Source organism: Schistocerca gregaria, chromosome X, assembly GCF_023897955.1.
Source record: "Schistocerca gregaria isolate iqSchGreg1 chromosome X, iqSchGreg1.2, whole genome shotgun sequence".
In the NCBI taxonomy this organism is placed as follows: Eukaryota; Metazoa; Arthropoda; class Insecta; order Orthoptera; family Acrididae; genus Schistocerca; species Schistocerca gregaria.
The window spans coordinates 725,256,396-725,279,370 of NC_064931.1; the positions used below are offsets into that span (position 1 = coordinate 725,256,396).

Sequence of the window (22,975 nt, forward strand, 5' to 3'; positions counted from 1 at the left end):
AAGGAGTGACCCATGAGGAATCTCTTCAGTTTTGATTTGAAAGCACATGGATTACTGCTAAGACTTTTGAATTCTTGTCATAGCTTCTTGAAAATGGATGCAGAAGTATACTGCACACCTTTCTGCACAAGATTCATGGAAGTGCGATCCAGATGCAGATTGGATTTCTGTCTAGTATTAACTGAGTGAAAGCTGCTAATTCTTGGGAATAAGCTGATATTCTTAACAAGAAATGGCATTAAGGAATATTAAAAACAAAGATTCCAAGACTTACCAAGCGGGAAAGTGCCAGCAGACAGGCACATGAACAAAACACACACACACACAGAATTACGAGCTTTCGCAACTGGCAGTTGCTTCGTCTATTTTATTTCCTGACGAAGCAACTGCCAGTTGCGAAAGCTCGTAATTCTGTGTGTGTGTTTGTCTGTTTTGTTCATGTGCCTGTCTGCCGGCGCTTTCCCGCTTGGTAAGTCTTGGAATCTTTGTTTTTAATATATTTTTCCCATGTGGAAGTTCTTTCTATATATATATATATATATATATATATATATATATATATATATATATATATATATATATTAGGCCAATGTCAGAATACCCAGACTAGTGAACAGGGGTCGACAAGAGATTCACGAACATACACCTCTTATTGTCCGAACTGTCTATCTCTGACCCAAAAATATCCTTTGAGAATGGGAAGAGTTACCCCAAAATATAATACTATATGATATAAGTGAATGCAAATAAGCAAAGTAGATTAATTTTTCCGTCGAACAATCACTTACTTCAGATACCATTTGAATAGTAAAAATGGCAGCATAAAATTTTAGTCAAGGTCCTGATCTTGGGCTTTCCATGACAGTTTACTATCTATCTGAACACCTAGAAATTTGAACTGTTCACTTTCATTAATCATATTTATGTTGAATTGCATGTTAGAAACTGTAAAAACTGAGTGGTACTGTGATTTACCATTAATTTATTTTCTGCAAACCATGAACTTAAGTCATAAACTGCACTATTTGAAACAGAGCCAGTGTTGCACATAACATCCTTTACTTCCAAACTAGTGTCATTAGCAAACAGAAATATTTTACATTTACCTGTGATACTAGAAGGCATATAAGGAACAGGAGTGGCCCCTACACTGAGCCCTGGGGCACCCCTCATTTTACTGTGCCCGCTCAGACCCTACATCACAGCCATTCCCAACACTGTGAATAATGATCTTTTGCTGTCTGTTGTTAAAGTAAGAGGTTAACCAATTGTCAGCTATTCCCCGAAATCCATAACGGTCCATCTTCTGGAGGAAGATTTTGTGATCGACACAATCAAATATGCCTAGCGTTTGAAACCTTTTGTTTCATCCATCCAGTACTGACAGAGAAAAGAGAATATAGCATTTGCAGTTATTAAACCACTTCTAAAGCCAACATGTACATATGATAGGAACTTATATGATACAAAATAATCAAGTATCCTTATACACAGCCTTTCCAGTAACTTCACCAAATAATGATAGCATAGAAATAGGTCCTAAATTTTCTATGTTATCTCTTTCTCCCTCATTCTAAAGCAGCTTTACTACTGAATACTTTAATCATTCAGGAAACTTACCATTCATAAAGGAAAAATTACAAATATAGCTAAGTACAGAGCTATCATGTGCAGCACAATACTTCAGTATTCTGGTGGGCACTCCATCATATCCATAAGAGTCCTTAGTTTTCAGTGATTTAGTTATTGACTGAATCTCCCCCTTGTCAGTATCACAGAAGAGTATTTCAGACATCAATCTCAGAAAAGTGTTTTCCAAGAGGGTTATATGATTACCTGTAGAAACTAAGTTTTTATTTAATTCACCAGCAATGTTCAGAAAATTATTGTTAAATACTGTACATATATCTGACTTATGAGTAATAGAAATTTATTTACTACTAACTGACTTTATATCGTTGACCTTGTGCTGCTGACCACGCACTTCCTTTATAACTGACCATATAGTTTTAATTTTAATCTGTGAATTATCTATTCTGTTTGTATATCACTTACTCTTTGCCTTCCTAGTAACATTTTTAATCATCATACAATACTGTTTGCAATGCGCTACTATAGCTTCATGGGGATTACTTCTAACATTTATATATAATTTCTGCTTTGTTCTACATGATATTCTTATCTCACTAGTCAACCACCCAGGCTGCCTTTTACCGCTGGTACCCTGTTTAGAAAGTTCTAATGGAAAACAACTCTCAAAGACAAGAGGAATGTGTTAAGGAAAGCATTAGATTTGTCATCAATGTTATTGGCACTATAAACATCCTGCCATTCTTGTTCCTTAATGAGTTTTAAAAAAATTCTCTATTGCCATTGGATTAGCTTTGCTACGAAGTTTGTAATTATATATAATGTTTGTTTGAGTACAAATGCCTTTTAGTGTTAAAATTTGTGCATCATGGTCTGAAAGGCCATTCACCCTTTTACTAACAGAATGCCCATCTAATAATGAAGACTGAAAAAAAAAAAAATTGTCTATGGCTGTGCTACTGTTCCCTGCACCCTGGTTGGAAACATACATATGAGTTTCAGAGATCTACCAGCATCCTTCTTCTTGCACAGTCATATAAAAAATTAATATTGAAATCACCACACATAACAAATTTTTGTTACTTCCCATAAAGTGAAACAAGAACCTTCTCTAGCTTGAGCAGAAATGCTCTGAAGTCAGAGTTAGGGGACCTATAAACAACAACAGTTAGAAGTTTAGATTCATTAAATTCAACTGCCCCTGCACAACATTCAATTATCTGTTTAGTGCAGTGCCATGATATGTCTACGGACTCAAATGGGATACTGTTTTTTAAGGCCACTCCCACACTCCACAAAGAACTCCTTGAAAAACAGCCAGCTAATCTGTATCTTGATAAAGGAAGCCTCTGAATTTTCAAATTATTTAAGTGGTGCTCCTATATACCAATAGTGCCAGAGTCAACATCTATAAGCAGTTCACTAACTTTATCTCTAATACCTTTTACATTTTGATGAAATATGCTAATTCCTTCTCTACTTGGAGACCTGACCTCCTATAAAGGTGATTCCTTCATCAGAGGAACTTCCTCAAACACTACATCAAATTTTCCATGAGTGATCTCACCACCACCACCACCACCTACTACTACTACTACACTGTCACCTGTATGCTTTGCAGACTCCCCTTTCCATACCCATTGAGGTGCAAGCCATGCCTAGTAAAACCCAATCTATCAATAGACTCAACTGGTACCACTGCAATGTGAGCCATGCCCTCCACCATCAGTGCCTTCCTTCAGCCACATGTTAACACATGTAACAGCAGCAAAGATGAGGCTGATCATGACACTGAAACAGTTGCCCGAAATGCACATTTGTGTCACCAGTTTGAGTAGCTATCTTTACCAGGTCACCACCTACATTGTATTCCCTTACCCTATCAAGATTACTCCCTGCTCCATCCACAGTCACTACCTGATCCTCTTTCATAAAATTCCTACATGCTGTCACTCAACCCTGCACAAAGATTCACAATACTGGTGACCTGTTACTCACTCCCCAACATTTCCTGCAACTGCTGGCCCTCACCTCTACTGTGTGAACTACCTAGCAAGAGAACCTTTTTCTTTCTGTTAGAATTTGCAACTAACTTAGGTTTCCTGACTGCTGAGGACTACTGCATGTTTCCCACACCTACAGCTACAAGAGGCTCCTCTCCACTCAACACTGACAGTTGGACCTCTGTCCAAGTCCATTGCATATATGCAAAGTACAACTGTCTGAATATCTCCTCCTCCTAGCTGCCTCCTCACCAACTGCCAGTTCACATTACTCAGCACCCTTCATCCTCCTCAACGTATCTAGTTCCTCCTTTGTGTCTTGTAACTGACTTGAAGGGCACAGATCTTACACTTCTGCTCCTCTATCAACTTATTTCCGTTACAGATTCTGCATTCCCAGGAGAGAATCTCGCTAGAATGCCCACTGGCTTTCCCACTGCATCCCCCCCTCCCCCAGTGAAATTTTTTGAACAGATCCCACAATGTAACCCACTACTCGCAAACCTACTTCTCACTCATGGTAAAGTTTTAACAGCTACTGAAAAATCTAAATGTCTGCATTACCTGAGTTCAATTACAACAGTAAAACTATTTAAAGAACTAAAAACTGTGGCCTCGAAATTATCTCTATACTGAGAAAGCAACAACTTTAATTAATACTACCAAACCACAACTTATACCAATACCACACAAACATCACACAATTTCTTACCTAAAACCAAAAATTCAAGCTGCCACTGGAACACTCAATGAAATGAAAACAGTGAATAAAAACCTTACTGAAATGTACAAACAACAAGAAACATCAGCTGAAAACTACTGCACGTAATTTGCTAAACGACTTCATCACACAGACAACTCTAAAAAACACAATTTGTGAACATTTCCAAAAGTTTATTAAACCATTATTTCGCCACAAACACCATGAGACACTGTTGAAAATAACTAAATTTAATAACTGTATAACAGTGCACAAACAACTTTGTCAGAACGAACCGCTACATCTGCAGCTGCACTCTGCGAAATGTAAACAAAATGTTAATATTTGGATAAATGATTGAAAACTACTGAATTTAATATTCGAATACAGTGCACAAATAACTTTGACAGTACTTAACTTTATAACTGCTACAGCTGCAACCACATTCCGTGAAATGTAAACTCACTGCTGAGACCTGAGTCTTGGATGGACGATGTAAACACACTCACCTGTGCAGTACAATTCTTTTCCCTTATAGTACCGTCAGAAGTACAGTCAGCCTACTACATTTTCTCTCATCAATGAAGAGACCTTTATCTGGTTACAATATTGCCATTACTTCTCTGTGATTACATTCCACGTAATTTAATCAATACAGTGCAATTCATTGCAACATCTGTCCTCATCATTATCACACAATATTCATCCATATAACATTTTAAGTTTAAACATCCTCATCATTATAACAGAGCTCTAAACTCTAGCACATAATAATTCATAAAAAATCCATATGTTCCATTATATTCCTCACTTCTTACAATTACCTGAGAACATCATGAAATTACCACATTAATATTCACTACATAACCATCCATTAGAGTATCATAAATATTGCAACTTAAATATTCATCTTTGCTGTAATGAGATCATGACGAGAACATTCGTATTTACTTCATTTGATGATTTCCATTCGTCACACTATGTCGTCTGACTTGAAAGAACATTTTCTCCCTAATTTTACAGTTTTTTTCCAACTATCAATGTAACACTTCTTAAAGAACATTATCATGACAATTGTCTCACTAGTTTTAACAAAACTTTTGTTCTTTCCCCATAAAGTTTGTCATTCATTACTAATTTATTTTAAGTTTCTGACATCCTTACTTCCATCTAGTAAGTTAACATAAATATTATTTTAAAGTACACATCATAATATATTAAATCAAGACCCAGGTGCAGGTAAAAAGACCGGCGACTGTACAAAATAAACAAATAACAGTGACAAATCAAAAGATTTGTAAGTATCATAAGAAGATAGTTATGCATGAATAATTGACATCTCAAGACATTTTGTAAAGCTAATGATATTAATTTTTTACCCTATATCTATGATCAGTGTTTTGATTGAGATAAAGAGAAAATACAAGCTGTCCCATAGACAATGAGAATAGAAGTATACCAGTTGATGAGAAAATATAAAAAGGCCTACACAAAATAAAGCATATACCATGTAACTAAATACACTGACATATCATATCAGCACATAGTGAAAATATTGAAAATACAAGTAATAACAGGTTCAAGTAAAAACTGTAAATCTCATTAACTGTACTTTCTACAGTCCCTCACATACAACAGTAATATTCAATCAATGTAGTTCATAAATATTTCAAAGTGAATGTAATGTACGTATTTTTATACAGCAGAGTCAAGAGCATGTAATCACATAGCGTCAAGATCAAGTTACAGATGGCAGATCCCATTTCCTAATATCTCACAGAGTATAGACAAATATTTTATATTTAATGTTCAAGGTAATAATAAATGTCATCTCTATTTCATTAAAAGGATCAGAAAATCACTAGTGTTCATAATGCAGTAAAATCGTAGTAGCTTCATAACATTTGGATATTCAAAATTCTATTCAGCGGTACGTGGGTCTCTCAGTAGAAAGATGTAATGTGTATCTTTCTCAATTTTTGTAATTTCATGTATGCTTTTATGTTTTGTAATAAAATAGTGCACATCTGAGCATAAATTAACATAATTAAGAATTACTAACTAATAGAAAAAATAGTATTTATAGAAGGAATTAACGTAAGTAGACTGACAGGATATAGTAATGCGAAATGTGTGTGTGACCAGGGCCTCATGTCGGACGGATCGGTTACAAGGTGCATGCAAGTCTTTTTTACTTGACGCCACTTCAATGACTTACATGTTGGTTGATGAGGATGAAATGATGATGAAGAGAACACAACACCCAGTCCACAAGTGAAGAAAATCTCTGGCGTAGCCAGAAATCGAATACTGGCTGCTTGGATAGTGCCACAACAGCTGAACCTCCTTGCTTGCCATGACACAAAATGTACAAAGTGTGTATGTTGTGCCCTGAGGTTTTCTGTTGAATATGACAAAATCCATATAGAACACCAATTGTTGATGTAATGTGGAACAATGTATCTTTACACCTACATTCAAGCATGTTTGTAAACAATAGAGTAACTGTAATTAACATTTGATGAGATCTTTTAATGAGAAGTTTTCCTTTAGGTGAATAGCAAAAATTGCAGCCTAAGTTTATGTAATCATCAAGTTTTAAAACACTCCGAATGTGTGGTTTCAGTTCCGTAATAGTCTTTAATCCAAACAGCTTTCTATATTTTGGGTAAATATATCAAATTGATCTACGTAACTGTCAAAAAATTTCTTCAACTTGGCTATCTCTCAAGAGCCTAAAACCAGGTCTTCTACATTTAACTGTGTTACTTTAACCTTAGCAGCATGTCTCCTTCTTTGTGTTTCACTTGGTTTCTTCATTACTTCTCTTACAATGACTTCTATTCCTTGTGCTGAAATAGGTTTACATTCAGAATTTCAATGAGATCATCCATAAGATTAACCACTTTTTTAGTCAGATAGTATTTCATTTATGGTGAAGAGTTTGTGAAGGAATCTTGCAAACTGTTCATCTTATCTTCAAAGTTGGATAAGTGTTCACTCCAGGATGCGTATTTGTGAGTGCATTAAGTCCTGCGCAACCTACCAGTTTGTCTCAGGCAACTCCCTGCAAGATTACTGGGTAGATGATAAGCAGATATTAAAATGATTTTTATTCCTGGTCTCTGAGTCCGTGACTTCCTTGATATTGAGACAAATTGTTATCCATTATCAGACATTGCTGCTCATTGGTTTTGGTACCAGAAACTCTGCAGTGGCTCTAATTTTGTCCAGCAGTGTACCTTTTCAGTAGTGCAGTTTCTCCATAAAGTTATATTTTTCTAATTTCAGTGCATAAAGTAATCCTTTTCTATTTTCAGAACCACTGCTACACTTGTGGCTTTCCTAAAAAGGTTTTCTGGAAGTATTTTCTGCATGTATACATGACAAGTTCTGTTACACTTACCTTCACAAATTGACATCTGTCACAGGTTGAAATTGTTTTCTGACCCTTTTTGCCATGTTGTAAAAGTACATACTTTCTTGTAACTTGTATAAGCAATTTTGAACATCGTAATTTTCATGAGTGTCCATAATAAGTCTGCCAACATAGTTATGGCCATCACAGTTTTCAGTTATATGAGTCTAAACTGGTTCTTCGAAGTAGAATTCCCTTGTGTATTTTGTCATATTCATCAACTTTGTCAGAATCCCTTGTGCCAGCACAACTTGTCAGTAGTCTTCAATTATCATCATAATTCTGGTTGTTATGAATGTTATTACATAAGGTCCCTACTACTTTTTCATCTTCAATCCCTTTTTTCTTCCTCCTCCTCCTCCTCCTCCTCCTCCTCCTCCTCCTCCTCAGTACTGTTTTTGTCCCCTTGTGTAGGCAACTGAGACAGTGCATCTACAAGTAGATTTTCAGATCCTTTAGCATACCTAATTTCATTGTCAACTTGTACTGGTTAGAGTAATTTCTTTCATGTTTTTGGAACATCCTAATAGCAATAGCAATTGACTGGTGTTTATCATTCTCATTCACAGTTTTATCTGAAGTAGATATGCACCAAGACCTTAGTCACTACCATCACAAGATAGATAAGTTCACAAGGATAAATGTAGTCTGTCCACAATGTTGCAGTTAGACAGGACACGTTTTATAAAATTCAAATTTTTTTGCCGCTCTTGATCCCATACCCAAACAGAATTCTTTTTTAAAAAGTCATGCAAAAAGGAACATTCATACTTCGACTACTAATGCACTTCCTATAATATCCACAAATGCAAAGAAGGACTTTGATTCTTTCTTATTTCTAGGCTTTAATTTTGTCAAGGTCTGACAACATCACTACTAATGCATTTTTATAATGTCCACACATAGCAAAGAAGGACTTTGATTGTTTCTTATTTATAGGTACTGGAAACTCAGTGATGGCTTTAATTTTGTCAAAGTCTGGCAATATACCTTTTTCAGTAACACAATGTCCAAAAATTTTAGCTCATTATCTTATAATAATAAATAATGCTCATTAAAACAGTGACTGCTAAGCAAAGTGTCATCAACATTTATGGTTAATTAAGAAGATAATTCATGGCTTAAAACATGATCCAAGATTTTGATGTGCTCTGCCGCAGAAACATTTAAACCAAAGGACACAATGCAATGCTGATGAAATTTACCATTGTACAAAAATGCAGTGTTAAAACTTATCATCAACTTAATAAACTCAAACTTACGTAATAACTCATTTCTATTTTCAGGATGGTAATTTTCTGATCTATGGATTTTTTGAAATGTTTAGAATCAAAGGCAAGTTTCAAACCCCATGAACCATGGACCTTGCAGTTGGTGGGGGGGCTTGCGTGCCTCAGCGATACAGATAGCCATACCGTTGGTACAACCACAACGGAGGGGTGTCTGTTGAGAGGCCAGACAAACGTGTGGTTCCTGAAGAGGGGCAGCAGCTTTTTCAGTAGTTGCAAGGGCAACAGTCTGGCTGACTGACTGATCTGGCCTTGTAACAATAACAAAAACGGCCTTGCTGTGCTGGTACTGTGAATGGCTGAAAGCAAGAGGAAACTACGGCCGTAATTTTTCCCGAGGGCATGCAGCTTTACTGTATGATTAAATGATGATGGCTTCCTCTTGGGTAAAATATTCCGGAGGTAAAATAGTCCCCCATTCGGATCTCCGGGCGGGGACTATTCAGGAGGATGTCGTTATCAGGAGAATGAAAACTGGCGTTCTACGGATCGGAGCGTGGAATGTCAGATCCCTTAATCGGGCAGGTAGGTTAGAAAATTTAAAAAGGGAAATGGATGAGTTAAAGTTAGGTATAGTGGGAATTAGTGAAGTTCGGTGGCAGGAGGAACAAGACTTCTGGTCAGGTGACTACAGGGTTATAAACACAAAATCAAATAGGGGTAATGCAGGAGTAGGTTTAATAATGAACAGGAAATTAGGAATGCGGGTAAGCTACTACAAACAGCATAATGAACGCATTATTGTGCCCTAGATAGATACGAAGCCCACACCTACTACAGTAGTACAAGTTTATATGCCAACTAGCTCTGCAGGTGACGAAGAAATTGAAGAAATATATGATGACATAAAAGAAATTATTCAGATAGTGAAGGGAGATGAAAATTTAATAGACATTGGTGACTGGAATTCGAGTGTAGGAAAAGGGAGAGAAGGAAACATAGTAGGTGGATATGGATTGGGGCTAAGAAATGAAAGAGGAAGCCGCCTGGTAGAATTTTGCACAGAGCACAACTTAATCATAGCTGACACTTGGTTTAAGAATCATGAAAGAAGGTTGTATACATGGAAGAACCCTGGAGATACTAAAAGGTATCAGATAGATTATATAATGGTACAACAGAGATTTAGGAACCAGGTTTTAAATTGTAAGACATTTCCAGGGGCAGATGTGGACTCTGACCACAATCTATTGGTTATGAACTGTAGATTAAAACTGAAGAAACTGCAAAAAGGTGGGAATTTAAGGAGATGGGACCTGGATAAACTAAAAGAACCAGAGGTTGTACGGAGTTTCAAGGAGAGCATACGGGAGCATTGACAAGAATGGGGGAAAGAAATACAATAGAAGAAGAATGGGTAGCTTTGAGGGATGAAGTAGTGAAGGCAGCAGAGGATCAAGTAGGTAAAAAGACGAGGGCTAGTAGAAATCCTTGGGTAACACAAGAAATATTTAATTTAATTGATGATAGGAGGAAATATAAAAATGCAGTAAATAAAGCAGGCAAAAAGGAAGACCTTTGGAGATAAGAGAACCACTTGTATGAACAGCAAGAGCTCAGATGGAAACCCAGTTCTAAGCAAAGAAGGGAAAGCAGAAAGATGGAAGGAGTATATAGAGGGTCTATATAAGGGCAATGTACTTGAGTACAATATTATGGAAATGGAAGAGGATGTAGATGAAGATGAAATGGGAGATACGATACTGCGTGAAGAGTTTGACAGAGCACTGAAAGACCTGAGTTGAAACAAGGCCCCTGGAGTAGACAACATTCCATTGGAACTACTGACGGCCTTGGGAGAGCCAGTCCTGACAAAACTCTACCATCTGGTGAGCAAGATGTATGAGACAGGCGAAATACCCTCAGACTTCAAGAAGAATATAATAATTCCAATCCAAAAGAAAGCAGGTGTTGACAGATGTGAAAATTACCGAACAATCAGTTTAATAAGCCACAGCTGCAAAATACTAACACGAATTCTTTACAGATGAATGGAAAAACTAGAAGAAGCTGACCTCGGGGAAGATCAGTTTGGATTCCGTAGAAATACTGGAACACATGAGGCAATACTGACCTTACGACTTATCTTAGAAGAAAGATTAAGGAAAGGCAAACCTACATTTCTAGCATTTGTAGACTTAGAGAAAGCTTTCAACAATGTTGACTGGAATACTCTCTTTCAAATTCTGAAGGTGGCAGGGGTAAAATACAGGGAGCGAAAGGCTATTTACAATTTGTACAGAAAGCAGATGGCAGTTATTAGAGTCAAGGGACATGAAAGGGAAGCAGTGGTAGGGAAGGGAGTGAGACAGGGTTGTAGCCTCTCCCCAATGCTATTCAATCTGTATATTGAGCAAGCAGTAAAGGAAACAAAAGAAAAGTTAGGAGTAGGTATTCAAATCCATGGAGAAGAAGTAAAAACTTTGAGGTTCGCTGATGACATTGTAATTCTGTCAGAGACAGCAAAGGACTTGGAAGAGCAGTTGAATGGAATGGACAGTGTCTTGAAAGGAGGATATAAGATGAACATCAACAAAAGCAAAACGAGGATAATGGAATGTAGTCAAATTGTGTCGGGTGATGCTGAGGGAATTAGATTAGGAAATGAGACACTTAAAGTAGTAAAGGAGTTTTGCTATTTGGGGAGCAAAATAACTGATGATGGTCGAAGTAGAGAGGATATAAAATGTAGACTGGCAATGGCAAGGAAAGCGTTTCTGAAGAAGAGAAATTTGTTAACATCGAGTATAGATTTAAGTGTCACGAAGTCTTTTCTGAAAGTATTTGTATGGAGTGTAGCCATGTATGGAAGTGAAACATGGACGATAAATCGTTTGGGCAAGAAGAGAATAGAAGCTTTCAAAATGTGGTGCTACAGAAGAATGCTGAAGATTAGATGGGTAGATCACATAACTAATGAGGAAGTGTTGAATACGATTGGGGAGAAGAGAAGTTTGTGGCACAACTTGACCAGAAGAAGGGATCAGTTGGCAGGACATGTTCTGAGGGATCAAGGGATCACCAATTTAGTATTGGAGGGCAGCATGGAGGGTAAAAATCGTAGAGGAAGACCAAGAGATGAATACACTAAGCAGACTCAGAAGGATGTAGGTTGCAGTAGGTATCGGGAGATGAAGAAGCTTGCACAGGATAGAGTAGCATGGAGAGCTGCATCAAACCAGTCTCAGGACTGAAGACCACAACAACAACAACAACAACAACAACTTCTTTCAATTATACCATGCCTTGACATCTTTTGCAACTCATTTCCAACAGCTGGTCTTCTTGTAAATAGGACATTACATGGTTTTATAAAAATGGTTTATGAGGTTTCACATTCAGTACACATTCAAAATTCGGTACAGTACCTAGTGTCCATATATTGCCATAACAAACCTTTGAGCTCATTCTTTTGTTCATAATTCACCCCCACAGTTTCAGATACTCTTCCTCAATAGTTCATGTGATCATTTCCATAACTGAATGGTTTGGATCGCTGTGTGGAAGGACCCAAGTTCCGTTCACCATACATCCTTGGTTTTTTCTGATGTAAGGAGGTGTGGAACGGGCTTCACTTGGCCTTGTGAGGCTGAGTGAGCAGCTCCCTGAATAAAGGAGCTACAGCACCATCAGGATTCATCTACTGGCAATACCTGGTGGAAGGATTGACAACATGCTTATCACATTTCCCACCATTATAAATCGCTCCTCATACTGCCTTGCAGACAACAGTCGGCCAGCTGGAACAGGCCCAAGGCCCAATCCATGAGAGTTGTTTATGTTTAGTTTTCATTAACCCTTCTCCTTCAACTTCTAGTTCTGTATTGTCTTCTACTAATTCTGTATTGTCTTCTACTACATAATTTCCCTCTTTCATAAATGACAACCTATTTTCTACCACTGCCATTTCAATGTAGTTCTTATTGTAATTTTATTACTCAAAGCTTCTGATATTCCAGAAATTGTGCTGCCTGAATAAACTCCAATTTACATAAGTAAATGGGTTTCCTGCTTCATCACTTATCATTGCATCAGTATCTTCATCTATCAAATCCTTTTCAACTTTGGTAATTCCATAACCTTACTATTCTGGATACCTTTGTTCTTTCTTCTGGTCAAGTCACTAAACTTTTTCATCTAATCAATTTCTGAATAAGAACTGTCACTGCCACTTACACTATTCTTATCATTGGACAAGTTATCAAAGAATATAGTCAAATCTTCCTTCATTTGTGCCTTTTTGTGACATGATTCATAGATTTCATTACAGTTCTCTTTTCTTCAATCAAGATAAAGTTCTTTGCACAAAAATGCATTTTTTTCTCAAATTAAGTTATTAAATAGATCTCCCCAACATTTATCCACACTTTGCACACAAATCTCTTGTTACTAACTTCAGAATGTTAATGTATAGATTAACCAGACAACGTACAGACATATTTGTTCCCTATACCTGGACCAACTAGTCTATGTGCTTCATTTGACTTTGTCCATATGATGGATTCAGACATTTCATTTACAACTTCATTCACGTTTTCACTTACCTCTGTCAACTCGATAAAAAAAAAAAAAACGAAGAATCAGCCTCTTTCTTCTCCAACAAATCTGTAGCAGTCTGGGATCGGAAGTGGGCAGGGGGATGCTGTGCGGTGCAAGAAAAACAGCCAAAAGTTTCCAAATAGCTTTTTTGCAGCTCCGAACCGTGATGTCGTACAGGTAGCAGTGCCATAGCTGAGGCATCCAGTGGCCTCCTGTCTCTTGTCATCCAGCAATTCTGACTGGGTGCAGCTTTGGCTGAGTGACGGCACGTGACACAACTGCTTCTGTCAGTGACAACTCTGGTCCTGGCAGCCTCCTTGCTATGGCTGCAAGAGTGTGGTGCAGGTCACACCACAAGCACTGACAAGCAGGTGGCGAGCAGTTGGTGTAACGACCTCAGACCACTATCCTGTTTTGATAGCCGGCAAACTGCTTCTCCAGACTGGTGTGGTGACAGCTCCAGTTCCCATGGTTTCAGGGAAGACTACCCTGTTGTATAGTCAAACTGTGGTTCTCGAATGACATCCTGGATGGCTCTCCAAGCTTCACAGCCTTGTAATAGTGGAACTGTGATGGTAAGGAAAGTGACTGTAATACAAAATGGCTCGGTATTTGTATGCTTTCAGACTACACTCACTCGAGCTTTGGTGTGCCTTGCAGCACATATGCTAAACATTTCTACAGCTGCAGGTGTGTAAAGGCATCCATGTTCTTCTGCTTAGGTAGTGATGAGTCAGCTGTGTCCACACCTTGACAGGACGGCTTACCTCACAACACTTGCCAGCTATGTTGCATTTTGTAAGTCACAATGTCTACAGTTGCCTGTGGCTTGTGATGCTGAATTCTACTTACAAATCTGTGCATTTCTGGCCGAATATGGTTGGTGCACTACAAATAGTATTTAACCCAAGAAAATGATCTACATTTTCATCTATTTCATTACTTGGAAATCTCCTTCATGATGAACATCACTTACATTACAGATACTAACTGTATTTTCATCTACCATGTGTTTATCATTCTGCACATGTTCCATTACCTTTTCACTTTCAGAAAAGATCTCATCAAAATTTATCTTCACTAATCTCCTTAAAAAATTTTGTTGTATCCATATTGTAAAAGTTTTGTAGATCCCCTTCTTGTAATTCACAATTAGGACTTTTTGTTTCTTCTTTACTTTGCTCCTCAAGCCAATTTTGCTGGAAATTACTCCAGAACACTTGGTCCACTCTCATTTTATTAACCTGCCACTCTTGTGTACTTATCCTTTTACTATTTTGGTTTGTATAACAGCCATGATTATTGGTCCATGTCTTAAATGTAATTTTCCTTGCTCTCACATTGTGGACCTCCAACAGAGCGACTCTTAGTTTACTTGCTCAGTGATTTTAGCACCCTGATTGATATGTTGATTATGATTACAGTTTATGTTACTTCTTTTGTGGTCCGCTATTTCTTTCCAATGCCCTATACAACTTGACTAGAGATTTAGAAGCTGTTCAGCTAACACACAAAACCAATAGAACATTTTCAGGTAACCTTCTCTTCAAAGTGTGAATTTGTCAAAAAGTTGGTGCAATTGTACAAGTTTCTTTAATTGTTTTACAAGATTCGTTCTTGCCCCCTGTGTGGGCCCTGTAGCTTGGTCAATTGATGAATTAACTTGTAATTCTAACCTGTCCCGATCCTGACCAAAATTTATTAACAAAATGTTTTCACAATCTTGATACATTAAATCCTGTGTACACGACATATTCTCCAACAATAGTACAGTCTCATCGAAACATATTCTCACAAATTTAATTTAAAGATTGTCAGTCATGTCAGGAATAAAATTGTCTTTACAGTGTTGTAGCAAATCAAAAGAATGCAAACTACCACATGCACGAAAACTTTTCACTGTCATGTTAGACAAAACATTGCAACCTGACTCAAAGAAATTTTTGCAGCATACCTTCTTGCAAATCACGCAATTGTTTTGGAACATAAAACAAATAATTCTTGAAAGATGATTCACTATTCTTACATTTGTAGTCTTTTTCACTGCTGGTCTTTTTGACTCCAACAACATTTTCATTTCAATTGCAAAGTTTTGTTTTGCAACTAATGGTAACAAATTGAACTTTTTTATATAAATTGCTTATTAAATCAGAAATTTCACCTCACAAGTTTATTTCCAGATCAGTTCCTGTTTGATCAGCAAGTTGAACTCTGGATTCTGTGTTTGTGATTGTCATCTAATGATACAATTTTTGAATTCATGATTGCAACTTGATTACTTAGTTCATTTTTGACAGTAAGGATTTGATTACTTAGTCCTTCATTGAATGTCAGAATCTGAGTGCCTGACTCCAATTTAACAGCAAAACAGTTTCTCACACAAATAAGAGTCACTGATAATTGGTTTTGTCACTGTTTCCTACTCTGATGAGAAAATTAAAGAAGTCAATTGAGATTTATGTAACTTCACTGTTGTAGGTCCAGTTACATCTGCTTGGCTGTGCAGTCCCTTTGTTCACAGATTGTAATTGGTTTCCAGTACAGCTTCCACTCCAATAAATGTTAGATATGTCCTAGTACCTTTCAGGTTAACAGAAAAATGGGTCAGTGATTAATATTTCTTCTTATGATATTAGATACCAGACAACACCACCACTACATGTAATGTGCCTCTTTCAATAATTGCTATACAGTAACTTATCCACAGCACAGATGGTATTTACTTTGAATGAAATAGAAAAAAAAACATGTACATATTTAAAAAAATCATGTTTACAAAAATAACAGACTTGAGGAAAAATAATGCTTGCAACTTTCTTACTCTTCTCATATTTCGTTTTCTTCATGCTATATTAAATCTGTTGTTGTTTTACAGGTTAAGAGCATGGTAGAAGGAAGAGACAGACGACCAGAACTTGGATACAAATTGGCTATGGAACTGAAAAGTGCCCTACATAATAAAACTGATTCAGCAGACCTTTCAGAGAATGCCTGATGCCTCAAAAAATGAGCATTAGCCTTTGTTGCTTTGTATATGCTCTAAAATAGTTTAGAGAAGAGTAAACATTAGTTTTTTTTCCCCAGAGTATTAAATGATTGCCTCAGTTCCTTTATATATATTTGTCAAACTTAAAACTCAAGTTTCATTTCCAGACTATATGACTGCACCCCAAAATGGCGATATGACTTACTAAAAGCATTAAAATTTGTAGTTAGATCAGACATCTGATTCCTGTATTAGAAAGCTGTTGGCGAATGATTATTTGAAACTGGAATACTTCACATTTCATTCACATTAAGAACGTAATATAAAATCTTTATATATTGTACATATAGTCAATGATAGATTCTTGTATGTTGATTAACCATCAGTCAGTCTCTTTCTTAATTTCGCATGAAGAATTTACAGAGAATGAAATATCAGAATATTTCATGTTGTTCAGATATAAACATTTTAGAGGGGACACAGCTCGAATTACACACTTGTTCTTCATGCTAAATTACCAGCGAAAAACCATCTCCTGAAAGATTATAAAATATCAGGTGTGGTACTGAGAAATGGTGGCATGTCTCTTAGTGCAGTTGTGTAGTGTGGCATAAAATGTGGCACTGCAAAAATTATCACCAAATAACTAATGTTCGTTCTACTTACTTTTAAAATCATTGATTTAATTTGTTGTTCTTAAGGATTTCAGTTAGTGCCATGTCTATTCACATATGCTCTCTCTCTCTCTCTCTCTCTCTCTCACACACACACACACACACACACACACACACACACACACACACACACACACACACACACACACACATTTCTACTGTTAAATGTGTGTTTTCTTAGACATTGAACACATTCCAGCTATATTAGCCTTGAGTTGGGTACTTAAGTTAGCATTTGTTTCTAAGCAGTTTAGTCCTTCACTTTTTAATGGAATTATTGTATCCTTAGGTTAAGAAGCAAGTGTACTTACAATGCATGCCTCTCATCTAAATAACATATAAATAATACACATGAATAATTGGAAAGCTTGTAGTTGTAGCAACTGAATGCAAAACCCAGAAGAAAAAAGATACATTTTATTTTGTGGAACACAAAAGTTGTTTTTGTTTGTAAGTAATTACTATATGAGTTGCTATTCAAGCATTAGTGTCTGAGATGGTTTTTGCCTGTTCTTTTATATCTTTGTAACAGTAATGCAATTACGGAAAATAAATACCCTGATTAAATACCATACTTGTTCATTTCTTCACACTGATAGTAAATCTGACCTTCATCCTCCATGTTGGAAATTGTGTGTGAGGCCTAACATCCGCACACTGCGTAAGTATCACCATCAGGAAAAGCTAGCAAGAAACCTTTTACTGGATTTATTCTCTGTAACAAGAGAGCAAAGAAACAGAAACTTAGATTTGGATCTTGGAATGTGTTACTTATAGAAAATCAAGGAACAGTGATTGTTGTTTCTGAAATTAACACATATAGACTGAAGCACCAAAGAATGGGACACAAAATCTCTGAGGTAGCAATGAAGTGGGAATTTTACTGTATGTCTATTTCAAGAGTGTACCATAAATATCAAGGATCCGATAAAACTCCAGATCTCGAACATCATTGTGGTTGGAAAAAAATACTGTAAGAATGAGGCCAACGAGGACCGAAGAGAATCACTCAACGTGACAGAAGTGCAACCCTTCTGCAAATTGTTGCAGATTGCAATGCGAGGCCATATGCAAGTGTCAGTGTGTGAACCATTCAACAAAACATCATCAACATGGGCATTTGGACCCAAAGGTCCACTTGTGTACCCTGGATGACTGCACAACACAAAGCTTTATGCCTCACCTGGGCCCATCAACACTGACATTGGACTGTTGATGGCTGGAAACATGAGTCTCGTTATAAATTGTATTGAGCGGATGGATGTGTACGGATATGGAGACAACCTTATAAATCCATGGACCCTGCATGTCAGCAGGGGACTGTTCAAGTTCCTGTAGGCTCTGTAATGGAGTGGGGTGTGTGCAGATGGAGTGATATGGGACTCCTGAAACGTCTTAGATATGACTCTGACAGGTGACATGCATGTAAGCATCCTGTCTGATCACCTGCATCCATTCATGTCCATTGTACATACCGACAGACTTGGGCAATTCCAGCAGGACAATGTGACACCACACACGTCCAAAATTGCTGCAGAGTGACTCCAGGAACACTCTTCTGAATTTAAACACTTCCACTGGCCATCAGACATCCCAAACAAGAACATTATTGATCTTATCTGGAATGCCTCGCAATGTGCTGTTCAGAAGAGATCCCACCCCCTCGTAATTGTACGGATTTATGGGCAGCTGTGCAGGATGCATGGTGTCAATGCCCTCCAGCACTACTACAGATACTAGTCAGTCCACGCCATGTTGTGTTGCGGTGCTTCTGCATGCTCGCTGGGGCCCTACACGATTTTAGGCAGGTGTACCAGTTTCTTTGGCTCTTCAGTGTATGAATGTACTTCAAAAAGTGTTACACTTTATTATGACAGGCCAAGTAACTTTTATTAAATGCTGCACTACAAAAAAAGTGAAACAGATGCGTGACACTACTTTTCAATATAGTCGCCATGACTTTGTAAACAACAGTCAGAATCACAATTAAAATAATACTCTGAGCTGTTAGGCCATGGCTGTATGGATTTCACATTGAAACCCTTTATGTCCCCCTCTAGTGAGGACATTTATTAGGGGGATCGTTTGAGAGTGCTATTTACACCCTGGCTCACTACTGACTTCAGTACAATTCCATTTATGCATGCTCGTGCACAGTGAAGTGATATAATGCTTTAATGTCTGGGCAAAACTGCCCATTGTTGGTTGCTGTTGTCTGTTGTTGCTATCACCCTATGGTGGAAGACTTGAACACATCTTCAGCACTGGGATCCAGGTGTCACTCCGTTTTATGCCCTCCTCCTTCCTACTGAAATTTCTGGGGTTTTTAACAATCTGTATTGGCTCTCTGTATAGCCTTTTATGGGTATCCACTTGTCGCTGTGAGTGTATGAGTCCTATCAAAACGAATGTGGTGGTCTCCTGGGTGCATACGACAGCTGATCTGTCAGTATCTCCCCTTCTGCAGTTTCTCTTGTGCTCTTCTTGTCATTTTTGACTGTTCTTTTTGTAGTACTTACATACACCTCCTCACAGCTACACAGAATCCTATAAATACCTGCTTTTTCCAGCAGTTCACAAGCATTCTTGGCTAATTTTAGGTGATCTTCTGGGAGGGTTTGTAGATTACCATGAGATTCCATTTTGTCAAGACAACTGTGAGAGCACAAAGCATTTGATACAGTTCCCCACAGTCGTTTAATGAACAAAGTAAGAGCACATGGACTATCAGACCAATTGTGTGATTGGATTGAAGGTTTCCTAGATAACAGACTGCAGCATGTCATTCTCAATGGAGAGAAGTCTTTCGAAGTAAGAATGATTTCTTGTGTGCCACAGGGGAGTTTTGTAGGACCATTGCTACTCACAATATATATATATATATATATATAAATGACCTGTGGACAACATCGGAAGTTCACGGTGGCTTTTTGCAGATGACGCTGTAGTATATCGAGAGGTTGTAACAATGGAAAATTGTACTGAAATGTAGGATGATTTGTCAATGTAGACAAGTGTAATGTGCTGCGAATACATAGAAAGAAAGATCTTTTAACGTTTAGCTACAATACAGCAGGTCAGCAACTGGAAGCAGTTAATTCCATAAATTATCAGGGAGTACGCATTAGGAGTGATTTAAAATGGAATGACCACATAAAATTAATCGTCGGTAGAGCAGATGCCAGACTGAGATTCATTGGAAGAATCCTAAGGAAATGAAGTCTTAAAACAAAAGAAGTAGGTTACAGTACACATGTTCGCCCACTGCTTGAATACTGCTCACTGCTGTGGGATCTGTACCAGATAGGGTTGATAGAAGAGATAGAGAAGATTCAATGGAGAGCTGCACGCTTCGTTACAGGATCATTGAGTAATCGTGAAAGCATTACAGAGATGATAGATAAACTCCAGCAGAAGACTCTGCAAGAGAGACGCTCAGTAGCTCGGTACTGGCTTTTATTGAAGTTTTGAGAACATACCTTCACCAAGGTGTCAAGCAGTATATTGATCCCTCCTACATATATTTCACGAAGAGACCATGAGGATAAAATCAGAGAGATAAGAGTCCACACAGAGGCGTACCGACAATCTTTCTTTCCACATACAATACGAGACTGGAATAGAAGGGAGAACCAATAGAGGTACTCAAGGTACCCTCCGCCACACACCATCAGGTGGCTTGCGGAGTATGGATGTAGATGTAGCTGTAGGGGAGGATAGATTGACAGAACAGCTGGTGCAGAACATGCTTTGCAGCCAAGAAGCCACCACATATCATGAAAGGCTATACAGAGAGGCCTTAGAGATTGATAAACACCCAAAGAATTTCTATAGGAAGGAGGGTGGCATGAAGTTGAATGGCATCTGGATGCTGGTGCCGAAGATGTGTTAGTCTCCCAGCATAGGACAATAGCAAGAGCGGATGACAGCAGCCAACATCAGCCATTTGCACCCCGGTATTCACAGCATATCACATCACACCAATGCACAGGAGTAGGTGTGAACAGAACTGTGCTGCAGGCGGTAGTGAGCCAGGGTGTGAATTTGAGACTAAAGGAAGCTACAATACCCCTTGACAATGTCCTTTACAGATGAGGATGTAACATTTGGTTTTAATGTGAAATCCATCCAACCATGATGTAATAGCCCAGAATATTTGCTTAATTGTGTCATATCGAGCCATGAAAGTCTATATTTTACAATGGGCAGAATGTTCTATAAGTCATTCAATTCTTTGACAGTATAAATATGCTTCATGGTCACAGAGCCATTGGAGAACCACTGTATGATTGTCCTCATTGTCGGAAAATCTGTGATTGGTGCAAATCACTTCCTTGAATGTGTGGACATTATCGTCAGTGGCCTCCTTTCCCAATCAGCACCATTCGTGTCTGTGAGGCCTTGGTCATATTATTGGCACCATTTCACTATTCCTGGGTGTGAAATTGCATTTGATCCATGTACTGCCTTCATCATGAATTTGTTTGCAATTTAGACATTTTGCCCACAAGATTAATATTGTCCTGCATATTTCAACTTTGGAGTATTTTCTAGTTGCTGCACCATTTCATTCCCACTCTGTGATGCACATGTTATGCATACCTCAGCAGAACTGTATCTTTGGGAGACCTGGAATACGTATTCTTTTCTGACAAGGCACCACTCTTGTAGTGCACTGGTCTTAGTGTGGGGTAACATGTGTAGCTTAACTTAGTTTCTGCATTTCCCATGTAATTTAGATGTCATAGCTCTACAGGAAATAAAATGACTAGGTGAAAGAGCAGTAAATATTTGTGTCTACATCTGAACCCTAAAGACTACTTTATGGTGTGTGGCGTAGGGTATTTCATGTACCACACAAACTTTCTCGCTTTTCTTGTTCCAGTTGTTAATGGTCAGTGTAGTATCTACAGTTCTTTATTGACGATGACCAACACACAAACAATACAGTGGCAGTGAATAGAGCAGCTGAATCACAAAGGCATGAGAGAACGCTAACAGAAGGATTGCAGTCCACCTGAGTCCAATAACTTGCAATGTTCTTACAACATCACAGAATTTTCTTAGTCGGTAAGTGAAACATTCACTGAGCATGGCTAAAGCAAGAGAGAGCAAGGCCATGAAAGTGGCGTGCCACCAGGACCAATTGTGCGATAGAAGATCTGACAACAAGCAAAGCTGTCTTATAGCTGGTGGTGCCAAATACAAATTCTGCAGTCGTAGTGGAGGCATATGTGGGTATTCTGCTAAATCCCTCTCCTCCTCTGGTGCGTCAGTGCTGCAGACATCAGTGGGTAAAGGTGAAGGAACAACTGGTGAGGGTGCTGGAGATGGATGCAAGCTTAGACTGTGTCAAGGCTGGAGAAGGAAATTGGCCATGCACTTTCAAAGGAGACATCCCAGCATTTGTCTGGAGTAATTTAGGGCAATCATGGTAAACCTAAACCTGGGTGGTTGGACGTGTATTTGAACTGTCATCCTCCCAAATGTGAGTCCAGTTTGATAGACACTGTGCCACCGCACTCTGTCTGAGGAGACCGTTGGGTCCACCCAGGTGACTCAAAGGCAATGGCATGACAGCAGGTAGTTGGGTGATGATGTTTGCCTCCATTAGCTTGATGGTGTCTGAAGAGGCACTGCTATCACAAGGCTGGACTGCCTGCTGTCTCCAGCCTGGCAGGGCACTTGGTCAGAAGTGGCCACTATGATGGCAAACTGGGCAAAGGAACAACCCTGCACAGAGCAGCAAAAGCTGCACCACCAGTGCCGAAAGATG

At 38.2% G+C, this 22,975-nt stretch overlaps 1 protein-coding gene across 4 annotated transcripts in view; it reads left to right on the forward strand.

The window, feature by feature from the left end:
- LOC126298722 (uncharacterized) overlaps positions 1-17,771 on the forward strand; it is a 355,049-nt gene extending 337,278 nt beyond the window's left edge. For all 4 annotated transcript variants that reach the window (XM_049990151.1, XM_049990149.1, XM_049990150.1 and 1 more), the window contains exon 10: positions 16,415-17,771. In XM_049990151.1, the coding sequence (XP_049846108.1) occupies positions 16,415-16,534 (120 nt within the window). In that variant the 3' untranslated portion in view covers positions 16,535-17,771. The remainder of the gene's footprint in view (positions 1-16,414) is intronic.
- The last annotated feature ends 5,204 nt before the right edge of the window (positions 17,772-22,975 follow it).